Source organism: Elephantulus edwardii, unplaced genomic scaffold (assembly GCF_000299155.1).
Source record: "Elephantulus edwardii isolate Elephantulus edwardi_28Jun2011 unplaced genomic scaffold, EleEdw1.0 scaffold00095, whole genome shotgun sequence".
Taxonomy (NCBI): Eukaryota; Metazoa; Chordata; class Mammalia; order Macroscelidea; family Macroscelididae; genus Elephantulus; species Elephantulus edwardii.
Genome location: NW_006399845.1, coordinates 10245179 through 10256705, shown reverse-complemented (window position 1 = coordinate 10256705; position 11527 = coordinate 10245179). Strand labels below are relative to the sequence as shown.

The 11527-nt window shown below is 43.9% G+C and overlaps 2 protein-coding genes and 1 pseudogene across 2 annotated transcripts in view; 2 read left to right on the top strand and 1 right to left on the bottom strand.

Annotated features, from left to right (window-relative positions):
- IK (IK cytokine, down-regulator of HLA II) overlaps positions 1 to 3824 on the top strand; it is a 24446-nt gene extending 20622 nt beyond the window's left edge. The window contains exons 17-20 of the mRNA XM_006891154.1: positions 3140 to 3228; positions 3411 to 3519; positions 3682 to 3716; positions 3797 to 3824. Of these exons, the coding sequence (XP_006891216.1) occupies positions 3140 to 3228; positions 3411 to 3519; positions 3682 to 3716; positions 3797 to 3824 (261 nt within the window). The remainder of the gene's footprint in view (positions 1 to 3139; positions 3229 to 3410; positions 3520 to 3681; positions 3717 to 3796) is intronic.
- A 3753-nt stretch (positions 3825 to 7577) lies between these two features.
- Positions 7578 to 8225, bottom strand: LOC102856338 (annotated as a pseudogene).
- Positions 8226 to 10723: 2498 nt separating this feature from the next.
- Positions 10724 to 11527, top strand: part of WDR55 (WD repeat domain 55) — an 8513-nt gene continuing 7709 nt past the window's right edge. Inside the window, exon 1 of the mRNA XM_006891153.1 lies at positions 10724 to 10911. Within this exon, the coding sequence (XP_006891215.1) occupies positions 10724 to 10911 (188 nt within the window). The remainder of the gene's footprint in view (positions 10912 to 11527) is intronic.

The window sequence follows — 11527 nt, the reverse complement described above, 5'->3', positions numbered from 1 at the left end:
ACAAGCATTTTCCAATAGTAATTAAACCAACTGTCTTATTGATTGGATGCCGACTCTCTGGCTTCTTCATGCTGAACAGGGGCGTAGATATAAAGGGGGGAAGGGAGGACGCTTTATCACCTTACTGGTGGTCTTGGGTTACAGCTGCTTGCCTTCTTGCTCCTGAGGGTCGCAACATTTCGCCCCAAGCTGGGGGCCAAGGCCAGCCCGCCCTGGGCAGAAGGCCACGACGGCTTGCCCCTGGCAGAGGGCCAAGGGCAGCCCACCCCGGGCAGAGGCCCGCGACGGCTCGCCCCGGGCAGGGGGCCGAGGGCAGCCTGCCCCGGGCAGAGGGCCGCGATGGCTGAAGTAGTCTTTCTTAAAAAAAGAAGAAGAAAAAGTGTGTGTGTGTGTGTGTGCCATCAAATTGGATCTGACTGGTACAGGAGACTGCCCCTCCTTCTCCAGCACAGCATGAAGTAGAGTCTGTTTTTTTTTCCCCCCCAGGTGCCTGTCGGGGCCTGGGTTTCAGCTGTCCACACCACAGCAGTGGGCAACGAACTTAAAGCCCCTGATGGCTCTGGGCGCTGACTCTCACCAGTGGCTATGGATGAAGTCACAGGCGATTTTCAGCCAGTGCCCCCAGGCTTTACTTCTTATTCTGGATAGTATGTAAATATTTAGTGCATAAAGAGAAAAAACAGAATTTTTTTAATAGAAATTTTAATGAAAGTTTATAGAGATTTTGGATTTCCATTGTTGCACATTTTCCTCCCTGCTCACCCGTCCTCCCAAGTTAGTTTTTCTCTTTGAAAAGTAAAAAAAAAAACACCAAAAAAACCCTTTCATTATTCTACAATATCTCACCCCCCCCCCAGACCACTCCCCGATGAAGCCCTCATTCTGGACTCCTGTCATGAATATAATACCCAAACATATATTCCGGTCAAACAGCTCTCCCCATCATCTGCTTCAATGTAGCACACACCATCCATCCCCTCTCTTCCTAGATTTCCCCCAATCCCAATGTCAGTCCTGTTTCATAGTAGTGGCACTATGCAGTATATGTCCCTTTGTGATGGAGATATTTCACTCAGCATAATGTCCTCCACGGCCACCCATTTTGTATAATATTTCATGTGTTTTTGTTTTTCAGTACAGCATAGTATTGCATTGGCTGCATAGTGGAGTGGACTTGGGGTGAGGGATTGTATAAAAATGAAAGATTGGGGGGAGGGGTTGGCAGGGAGAAAAGCACAACAATGAGTGAATGGAAATCCAAAATCCCTGTAAGTTTCTATTAATATTAATTTTTTTTTAAAATTTCATTTTATTCTAGCCATGATTGAAATTTTCCTCTGTGTTTCAGAATACAAAAAAAAAAATCTAACACTGCTTTTCTCTTATATGCTTAATATATTACAGTCGTTAAGAATATGGTTTATTCCCATCTTGGAGACTTGTTTAATCTTAGCTATGTGATATTGCCACACTGTTTTACTTTATCTTGGTTTATTCATCTATTCATCCAGAAAATGGAGAAAAAGAATAGTTCCTAAAGCCTAACACCATGCTAATAAAGGCAGAAATTTCTTTTTTAAAAAAAAAAAAAAAGAATAGTTCCTACTTTATGAGGTTCTGAGTGAAAATTAAATATATATTTAGGGTTAAGAATAATTAATACCTGGTAAGCTGTCAGTGACTTCATCTTGCTTGGGTCAGCAGTCGATACCCTTGGTACCTGTGGTTAGGAAATCAGAAAATGTATTGCATTGGGCAAGTCTGCTGTCAAGGACTTGTCCATAATGCTGAAGAGTAATGATGTCAGTTTGAAGACTAAGGTGTGTCGGATTCAGACCATGTGCTTTTCTTGCTTTGCAACTAAGAGCTGGGCAGTGAATAAGGATGACAGAAGAATTGATGCCTTTCAGTTGTGGAGCTGGAGAAGAGTACTGAATGTCCCATGGATTGCCAAATTAGCATACAGACATGTCTTGGAAAAGGTGCAGGCAAAGTGCTTCTTGGAGGCAAAGATGAGAAACCTTTGGTGCTTTAGACATGTAGCTAGGCAAGACAAGACTATTCCTTGGAAAGGGACATCAAGCTTGGAAAGATGGTGGGTCAGAGAAGGAGAGGAGGAGCCCTAACATGATGATTTGACACTGACTTCAGCAATGGACTCCAGTGTTTCAGAGATAGTGAGGATGGCACAGAATCAAGACGGTCACTGTTCATAGGGTTGCTATGAGTCATCCTCGACTTTATAGCACCTAACAACAACAAACTGAGGCTCAATGTCAAGAAGACAAAGATTCTCACCACTGGACCAATTGGCAGCGTCAGGATGGATGACGAAGAGATTGAGATTGTTCACAGCTTCAGTTTGCTCGGCTCCACAGTCAACACTCTTGGCACCAGCAGTCAGGAAATCAAAAAGCGTATCACGATGAGAAAGTCTGCTGTTAGGGACCTCTCTAAAGTACTCAGGAACAACGGTGTCTCTCTGGAGACTAAGGTGCGCCTGATACAGGCCATGGTATTTGCAATCGCTTGTTATGCATCAGAGAGTTGGACAATCACTAGGGAGGACAGAAAGAGAGTGGATGCTTTTGAGCTGTGGTGCTGGAGAAGAGTACTGAATGTACCATGGACTGCCAGGAAAACAAACAGATTCATCTTGGAGAGGATTAAACCAAGCTACTCCTTGGAGGCAAGGATTCTGGGGCTTCGTCTGACATACTTTGGACATGTTGCCAGGAGGGACGGGTCCTTGGAGAGGGACATCATGCTTGGGAGGGTGGAGGGACAGCGCAGGAGGGGAAGACCCTCTATGAGATGGATTGATTCGGTGACTGGGGTAATCGGGATGGGTGTGTCAGAGGCGGTGCGGTTGGCGCAGGATAGAGCAGGGTTTAGGGCTGTTGTACATAAGGTCGGTATAAGTTGCAAACGACTCGATGGCACATAACAACAACAACAACAACAAAAAAGTAGTATAATACCAAGCAATTAGTATTATTGATTTCAAGATTTATGAATGATAAAAGTTAGACCTCTTTGGTCCTTAGGAGAGTTTGGAATTTTGAGATAATTGAGTTTTAATCACTGCCAAAATTTCTTTCCCACTAATACCTTATGCCTCCATTCTGTCTTACCACAGGGTAACAAGAAGGGTCCCTTAGGCCGCTGGGACTTTGATACCCAGGAAGAATACAGCGAATATATGAACAACAAGGAAGCTTTGCCCAAGTGAGTCTGGTTCCGAGAGTAAAGAGAGGTTTGGAGCAGAATTGGTTGACTCCTGGTATGGGATGCAGTGTGGCAAAGGCATTCACAAATAGGTTGTCTCTCACAGGGCCCTCTAGAAAAATATTATTACTGTCATGTAATCTCTGCTGCTTTCTCCTCACAGTTACCCTCTTTGTTCCCAGGGCTGCATTCCAGTATGGCATCAAGATGTCTGAAGGGAGGAAAACCAGACGCTTTAAAGAAACCAATGACAAGGCAGAGCTTGATCGCCAGTGGAAGAAGATTAGTGCAGTAAGTGGGGCTGTACCTGGAGTGGAAGGGCTCCAACTGGGAGAAGATACTGATCTCCAGACCTCAGAATAGGCAGAGACATGGCAATATGGAGAGGGGTGAGCCTAGGCCTCAGGTGGCTTAGATGGGCAGCATGTTTTGAACTATCTGCTGTTTTTGCAGATCATTGAGAAGAGGAAGAAGATGGAAGCTGATGGGTGAGTAACATCATTATTGTGATGATGGGAATTGCTTGGTGTATTGATCTTAGAGTGACTCATCTCTCCTTTCATTTCAGAGTTGAAGTTAAAAGACCAAAATATTAATCTCCTGTTCCAACTCCAGGAACCAATCTCTATCAGGACATACTTCCCACTTTTTTCTTGTCATAATTTCAAGAAAGGGTGTTTTGTTTTAAATGTATATAAAAATTTTTGTATGATCACTTAGTTCTATTAAAATTGGCTAACCTGCTGTCGTCTGTTTGGCATCCTCCCCTCAGAGCCCTTGGAGCATCAAGAAAGCCACTTCTTTTTTTTTAAGAAAGCCACTTCTATGGGTTAAATAAAAGCACTTTCAGAAAATTTTCTTGGTTGTTTTCTAAGCGGTTATTCTACATTCTTAGATGATAAGGTTTACTAGCCACTGTGCCCAGTGGAGAAAAAAGAATAACTTTGACTGATGCATGAGAGGTGGAGAGAGGAATTTTAAGGATGATTGGTCTTAAATATTACACTCATTCAGTACTGTCCTGCGGGCTAGTCCCAGGGCACATGTTCTCTTGGGACTCACCTCTTTGTTGGCTGATGGGATAATCTTGGTCATATATCTTGGGAGTTGATCTGGCCAAGCCTGGCTCAGCACTGTCATTGGCCAAAGGAATTTGATGCCCTTTAGCACTCTTAAAAGTTGCCCTCTGACCAGTACAGTGCTTTCTGAATGTTCAATCACTCTAGCCTTCCTTTCTTTGTTCCTTTGCTCCTTGTTTATTGTCAGAAGTTTGGTTGTAGGGAGCTCTGGTGGCCTAGTGGCAAGAAGCTGTACTGCAATCCCAGAGGCATGTGGTTCAAATCACCAGATGCTTCGCTGGAGAAGGGGGGGCAATTTCCTGTGCCAGTCGGATCCCTGATAGAATGATACACAACAAGAAGAAAAAAACCCTGAAGTTTGGTCATGTGGTTCCTCATGAGAAGTTGCCACTTCCTGGTTGGATGCCAAGTGGAATTGCCTACCCTGAGCTCAGTAGACTTACCCAAGCCATTGAAAGCCACCTAAATCATTGCCTTACCTTTGATCACATTGACCTTGACAATAACAGGTTCTTTGAAGTTAATACACTATGGTTATTTGATTTGTGCCAACTACATTTATGTGCCGTAGGGTTTTTAATAACTGATTTATCAGAAATGGATCACTCCGATTTTTTGAGGTCCTACTGAGGAGACCTCAGCTTCCAGTATTTTTGTTAGTACTCAAACACATTGATTGTCTGCACCACCCAGAGACTTCAGGTCTTTTTATCTTTGTGTAAGGGAACTCAAGTGGGTGAGTGGGTAAGAAAGTGCTCTGCAAACCCAAAAGTAGGTGGTTTAAATCCACCAGCTGCTCCATGGGAGAAAGATGGGCAATATCCCATGCAATTTACAGCCTGAAAAATCCCACTGGAATTAGCTGGAAATCCAAGTTGGATTCAAGAGACAATGGCACTAGTGATAATTGCTATTACCAGATGGATCTTGGCTGAAAGCTAAGAAAATAAGAAAGATGTTTACTCGTGTTGTATAGATTATATGAAGGTACTTGTGTGGGTCAGAACGAATTATGGCTAACATTGAGTAGAATGGGAATTCCAGAATGTATAATTGTGCTCATTTGAAATCTATGCACAGACCAAAAAGCAGTTACCCAGCAGAACAAGAAAAACTGCATGGCTTAAAATGAGGACAGGTATGTTTCAGGGTTTCCTTTCTCCATACCTATTCAATTTTACACTGAGAAAATTATCAGAGAAGGTGAAGTCTATTAATAAGAATATAACATCAGGATGGGAGGAAGTCTCCAACTCTAAGAATGGGAATCTCCAAATACTTGATTGTACAACAACATACTTGGACCAGGAAACGGTCATCAGAACACAGCAAGAAAACACTGTATGGTTCAAAATCAGGAAATGTGTATGGCAGGGATGCAGCCTATCTTCAACCTTTCCTTTTTTTCTTTTTTTTTTTTAATTGAAACTTTAATGAAAGTTTACAGAAAAATTGGATTCATTCATTGTTGCACATTTTCCTCCCTCCTACCCCCACCCCCAGTTCATTTTGCTCTTTAAAAAGATTCTTTCATTGTTGCACAATATCCTCCCTCCCCCCACGACCCAGTCCACCTCTCTTTTTTTAAGTTTTTTTTTTTTAATTTTAATGAAAGTTTACAGAGACTTTGGATTTCCATTCATTCATTGTTGCACACTTTTCTTCCTGCGCACCCTTCCACCCAGTTTGCTTTTCTCTTTGAAAAGTAAAAAAAAATTCCTTGTTATACAGTTACAACCCCCCCTTCCCCTGCCAGTCCACTCCACTATGCAGCTTTTCTATGCACCTCTTAATCTGGACTGTTGCCATGCAAATAATACCTAATCATATATTTCTTTTAGACAGTTCTTTCCCTAATCTGTTTCAATGCAATGTTCATTATTTATCCCCTCCTTTTTTTGTTTCCCTTTAACCCCCATGCCAGTCCTGTTGTGTATTTTTGTTTTTGGGTTTTTTTTAGTTTGGAGATTTTTAAAAATTTGTATTAAATTTTATTGATTTTAATGAACATTTACAGAGATTTTGGATTTCCATTCATTCATTGTTGCACTATTTTCTCTACCCCCCCAGTTCATTCCTCTTTTCCCCCCCTTGAAAGTCTGTTTTAATTGTCCCATTGCCACAGTGCTTGTCAAAGCCAGTTCTGATTGATTTCCTTTGTCAGTGTATCCTTTGCCATTCCCTATCACTCCTCCCTGAGTAAGACTTCACCCTGATTCATAAGGGCCAGCCCTGTTTTATAACAGTGGCATTATGCAGTATTTGTCCTTTTGCGATTGAGATATTTTACTCAGCATAATGTCCTCCAGGGTTACCCATTTTGTATAATACTTAATTCCTTGTTTTTCAGTGCTGCATAGTATTCCATTGTGTGAATATATTGCAGCTTCTCTATCCATTTGTTGATGGGCACTTGGGTTGCTTTCCTCTCTTTGCCATTGTGAACAATGTAGCAATAAACATGGGTGTGCCTATGTCTGTTTGGGTGGCAGTTCCGGTTTCTTTAGGGTATATTCCCAATAGTACAATTGCAGGGTCAAATGGTATTTTTATTTCCAGCTTTTTGAGAAAGTGCCATACTGCCTTCAGAGCAGTTGCACCATTTTACACTCTCACCAACAGTGAATAAGGGTTACAATTTCTTCACTACCTGTCCAGCATTTGTTTTTTGCCTATCTCCATACCTTTTCAATCTATATGTGGAACAGATCATCCAGGAGGTTGGGCTCTATGAGGAGAAATGTGGATTGGAGGAAGACTCATCAACAATCCGAGTTATGCAGATGAAACAACCTTGCTTGCCAAAACTGAGGAGGACCTGAAGCATTTGCTGCAGAAAGTCAAGGACTGCAGCCTTCAATATGGACTGAAGCACAACATCAAGAAAACAAAGATTCTCACCACCAGGCCAATTGGCAGCAACATCATAGATGGTGAAGAGATTGAGATTGTTAACAACTTCAGCTTGCTTGGCTTCACAATCAATATTCTTAGTACTAGCAGCCAGGAAATCAAAAGATGAATTGCATTGGTAAATCTGCTGCCAGGAACTTCTCCAGAGTACTGAAGAGCAACAGTGTCAGTCTAGAGACTAAGATGTGCCTGACCCAGGGCATAGTCTTTTCTTTTTCCCTTTTCTTCCACTTCATTTCATATTCCCACCACAGTAATGACTCCTTTAATTTAAACTAAAAACCATAGAGGATTCCTGGAATCATTGCAGCAAAGGAACAGGGGTGTAAAAGACTGAGGGACAGGTAGGATGGAGAATCAGCGAATCGTCTTGACTGGGCTCTTGAAGTTGCTGGTGGCCTGAAGCTGCAGCTGGTAGGCCATCGGGTGGATCTTGAAACCATAGAGCCTGGGCACAAACTGGTTGGCAGGTTGCTTGGGCCATTACTCAGGGTGCACCCTGAAGAGCATGTGGGGGAAGCCAGTTCCAAAGTAGGTGCAGTCTGTGGGGTGATGCCTTGATGACTTGGGTGTGTACACGTCCATGCAGTTGGGGCAGTAGAGTTTCACCATGGCCTCACCAGGGATGTCTGACAGGCCGATGGGAAGCATTGGCTGGTTCTCACAGTACACATGGGGACAATAGCCAAAGTCTCCCTGCTGGTACTTTTCCAACATCTGGTCAATGCCACGGTTGGTGAGGATATAGCGGGCGTGGATCAATCCATACAGCATCTCAGCTGCCTGCTCAATCAGGTCACTCTGGTTGAGGTTGTCTTCCAGCTCTTCATCAGGCTCCAGGTCCAAAATCATGTCTAGAGCTTGTCGATAGTGGGGCACCTGTTCATTGAGGCCCGTGAGGTTGAACTTGCCCAGTATGTAGTCTTCATCCACTTCACAGAAGAATTCATTGCCACAGAGTCCACAGAACCAGGAAATCCAGGACACCTCCTCTGAACTGCTCATCTTCACGTCTGCTGCTGGACAGGGGCTGGGGTGGGGAGGGGTGTAGCTGCTTCCAAGGAGCAACAGCGACAGCTACAACCAAGGCCGCAGACAGGCGAAGTGCGGTGGTGGGGAGGGGGACTGGAAATCGGGGTGGGTAGGGAATAGGGCCAGGGCATAGTCTTATCAAGCACTTTCTATGTATCAGAGAGCTGGACAATGACTAAGAATGACAGAAGAAGAATCAATGCCACTAAGTTGTAGTGGTGGAGAAGAGTATTGAATATATCACAGACTGCTAAGAGAACAAGCATGTTCACCCTGCAGAGGGTGAAACTAGGCTGCTTCTTGTAGCAATCCTATGTACAACAGCTTTGAACCCTGCTCTATCCTGAGCCAATCTTACTGTCTCTGACACACCTACCCCAATTACTCCAGTCACTGAGTCAATCCATCTCACCAAGGGTCTTCCTCTCTTGTGCTATCTATCCCTCCACCCTCCCAAGCATAATTTCCCTCCTGGCAACATGCCCTAAGTATGTCTGACAGCTTCAAAATCTTTTTCTCCAAGGAGCAACCTGGTTTCATCCTCCCTAGGACAAACCTGTTTGATCTCCTAGTTGTTGTTGTTAAGTGCCATGAGTCGCAGGCGACTCATAGTGACCCTATGAAGGAGAGTCCTCAACGCTTGGGTGTCTCTCATCCTCTCTCCAGGTTCATAGGGTTTCCAGAGGCAAGCTATTACAGAAGTAGATGGCACTCCTTCCAAGCTTGTTTTAATCGGGGAGCTCCACCCCACTCTCTGTCCGCATTGGTCAAACAACCATTAGTGCATTTGACACATCAGTACCACAGTGTTCAGCCTCCGCTGTACAGAAACTTGTACACCAGGGCTATACAACCTAGAGGAATGTCTGAATAAAAACAATGAAAGAAAGGCCCGAGGGCCGCGGATTAAAAGTCACCCACCTTTGGCTTGGTAGCATCGCTTTCTGTCCACTGGACCAGCTGGCCTATGTTGATGTCATTGTTGCTAATTGCGGTTGAGTCGCAGGCGACTTATAGCGACCCTATGAAGGAGGGTCCTCAACACTTGGGTGTCTTTCATCCTCTCTCCAGGTTCACAGGGTATACAAGATTCAGGACTATAGTATATTCAGTACTTTTCTCCAGAAGCATAGCTCACAGTCATCAGTTCTTCTATCACCCCTAATTGTTGTCCAGCTTTCTGATGTAGTATATGAGTACTCCAACTATCCACAAACTACTCATATGCAAGTTCAAGCTGAAGCTAAAGAAAATGAAATAAAAATCTGCAGAACTAAAATTTGATCTTTAGTCTGTTTTACTTGAATTACAAAACCATCTCAGCAACAGGTTTGAGGCCTTGAACACCATTGAGCGAAGACTAGATGAGCTGTGAGAGAATATCATACATGAAAAATATAAAAGGTCATTACAAAAGCAGAGGAGGAAGAAAAGACCAAGATGGATGTCAGACGAGACTCTGAATATGGCACTAGAATGCCAAGAAGCCAAAACAAAGGGACGAAATTAAGGAGCTGAACAGAAGATTTCAAAAGGCAGCATGGGAAGACAAAGTAAAATATGACACATGGTGACCCTATAAACAACAAATCTGAACCCTTCCCTGTTCTGGGCCATCCTCATCGTCTTTGACATACTTGAGTCATTGTTCCGGTCACTGTGTCTATCTGTCCTGTTGAGAATCTTCCTCTCTTGCTGACCCTCCACTTTCCTAAGCATATCTTTTTTCAATATATGTGTGTGAAACAAAGATTCCCCATTCTCGCCTCTGGAGCATTCTTGTAGTACCTTCTCCAAGACATATCTGTTTGTTGGCAGTCCATGGGATATTCACTACTCTTCTCCAAGACCACAACTCAAAGACACTGATTATTTTTCTATTACCCTTATTCATTGTCCAGTTTTCAGACATATAAGCAGGTGATTGAAAGGACTAATTGAGAGAGGGTTACTGGTAGAGAGGGTGTATTAAATTGTCAGGAAACTACAAGACGAAGCGAAAGAACTCATGCCAGTCTTTCGAAAAGGACATCATGCTTGGAAAAGTGGAGGGTCTGAAAAGAGGGAAGACCCTCAACGAGATGGATTACAATGTCTGTAATGGTGGGCTGGAGTGTGTCAGAGATGATGAGGATGGCAGAGGATAGGACATGTTTCAGAACAAAGGTTCACTGGATTGCTATGAGTCGTTGTTAGATGGCAATTAACAGCAACCCAACACATAATTAACAGCTTTAAGTGAACAGGGAAGGAGCAGAGTATCTCCAAGTCTACAAGGAAAAGCCACCCTTTATCCTTCCCTCCCACACTGGCTGAGACATGCCCCGCCTTCTTTCGGTGACGAATACACCCAGGTGACATTTCCGGTCCCGCCCCCATTCTCACTGGTCCTTCCGCTGAAGGGGTTTTGAGCTGGTACTCAACGTGGAGTTGACAGCCAATCGATTGCGCCACTTCGAACCCGTGGGAGCATGGAGGACACGTGTGAGAAGGCCGTAGAACATGAGAGCGACGGGGAAGATCCTGACTCTGCGGAAGCCCCACTCCTGATTCGGGAGACTCCGGAAGACATTGTGCTGGAAGCCCCGGCCAGCGGTCTGGCGTTTCATCCTACCCGTGACTTAGTGGCAGCAGGGGACGTGGATGGGGACGTATTCGTGTGAGTGTATGACGGGGCGGGGCGTGGTGGGAGCGGCCACTAGTTTACCCTGAATCTCCTTGCGCATTGAGTTTTGACAAGGAAGGAGATGAGAAAGTTGGCAAGACTGGACAGGTCCGTTTCGTTCAATAAATTTAGGCAACACTAGACATGCCGGGGATCGGATTTCTGCCCTGTTGGACAGAATATAGTAGAACTGCCCCATAGGGAGGAGCACTGTGGCGCATTGGTTAAAACGATTGAATGCTAATCTCAGAGTGGACAGGTTGTTCTCAAAAGCGACAAGAACAGGAATCTAGTTTAGCAAACTAACGTAGGGGGCAGGTACGTCTTTGTCCCTAGATACATCTTTATCCCTGCAGAGCAGGTTTGGATTTCCAGCCTTTGATAAGCAGCCAAGTACTTTGACCACTGTGCTACCCGGGCTTCTTTTGAAGAAATTATTGCTTAGAAATTCTTTCAAATAACTGAAAGGAGACCAGGGTGTCAGAGCAGAGAGACAGTAGCAAGACCAGAACAAATCCAAGATAATATTCTTAACTGTTTATTACTGTTTGCTCCTCTTTAATCTTTTTTTTCTTTCATGATTTGTATTTTTTTAACTTAATTTTTTTAA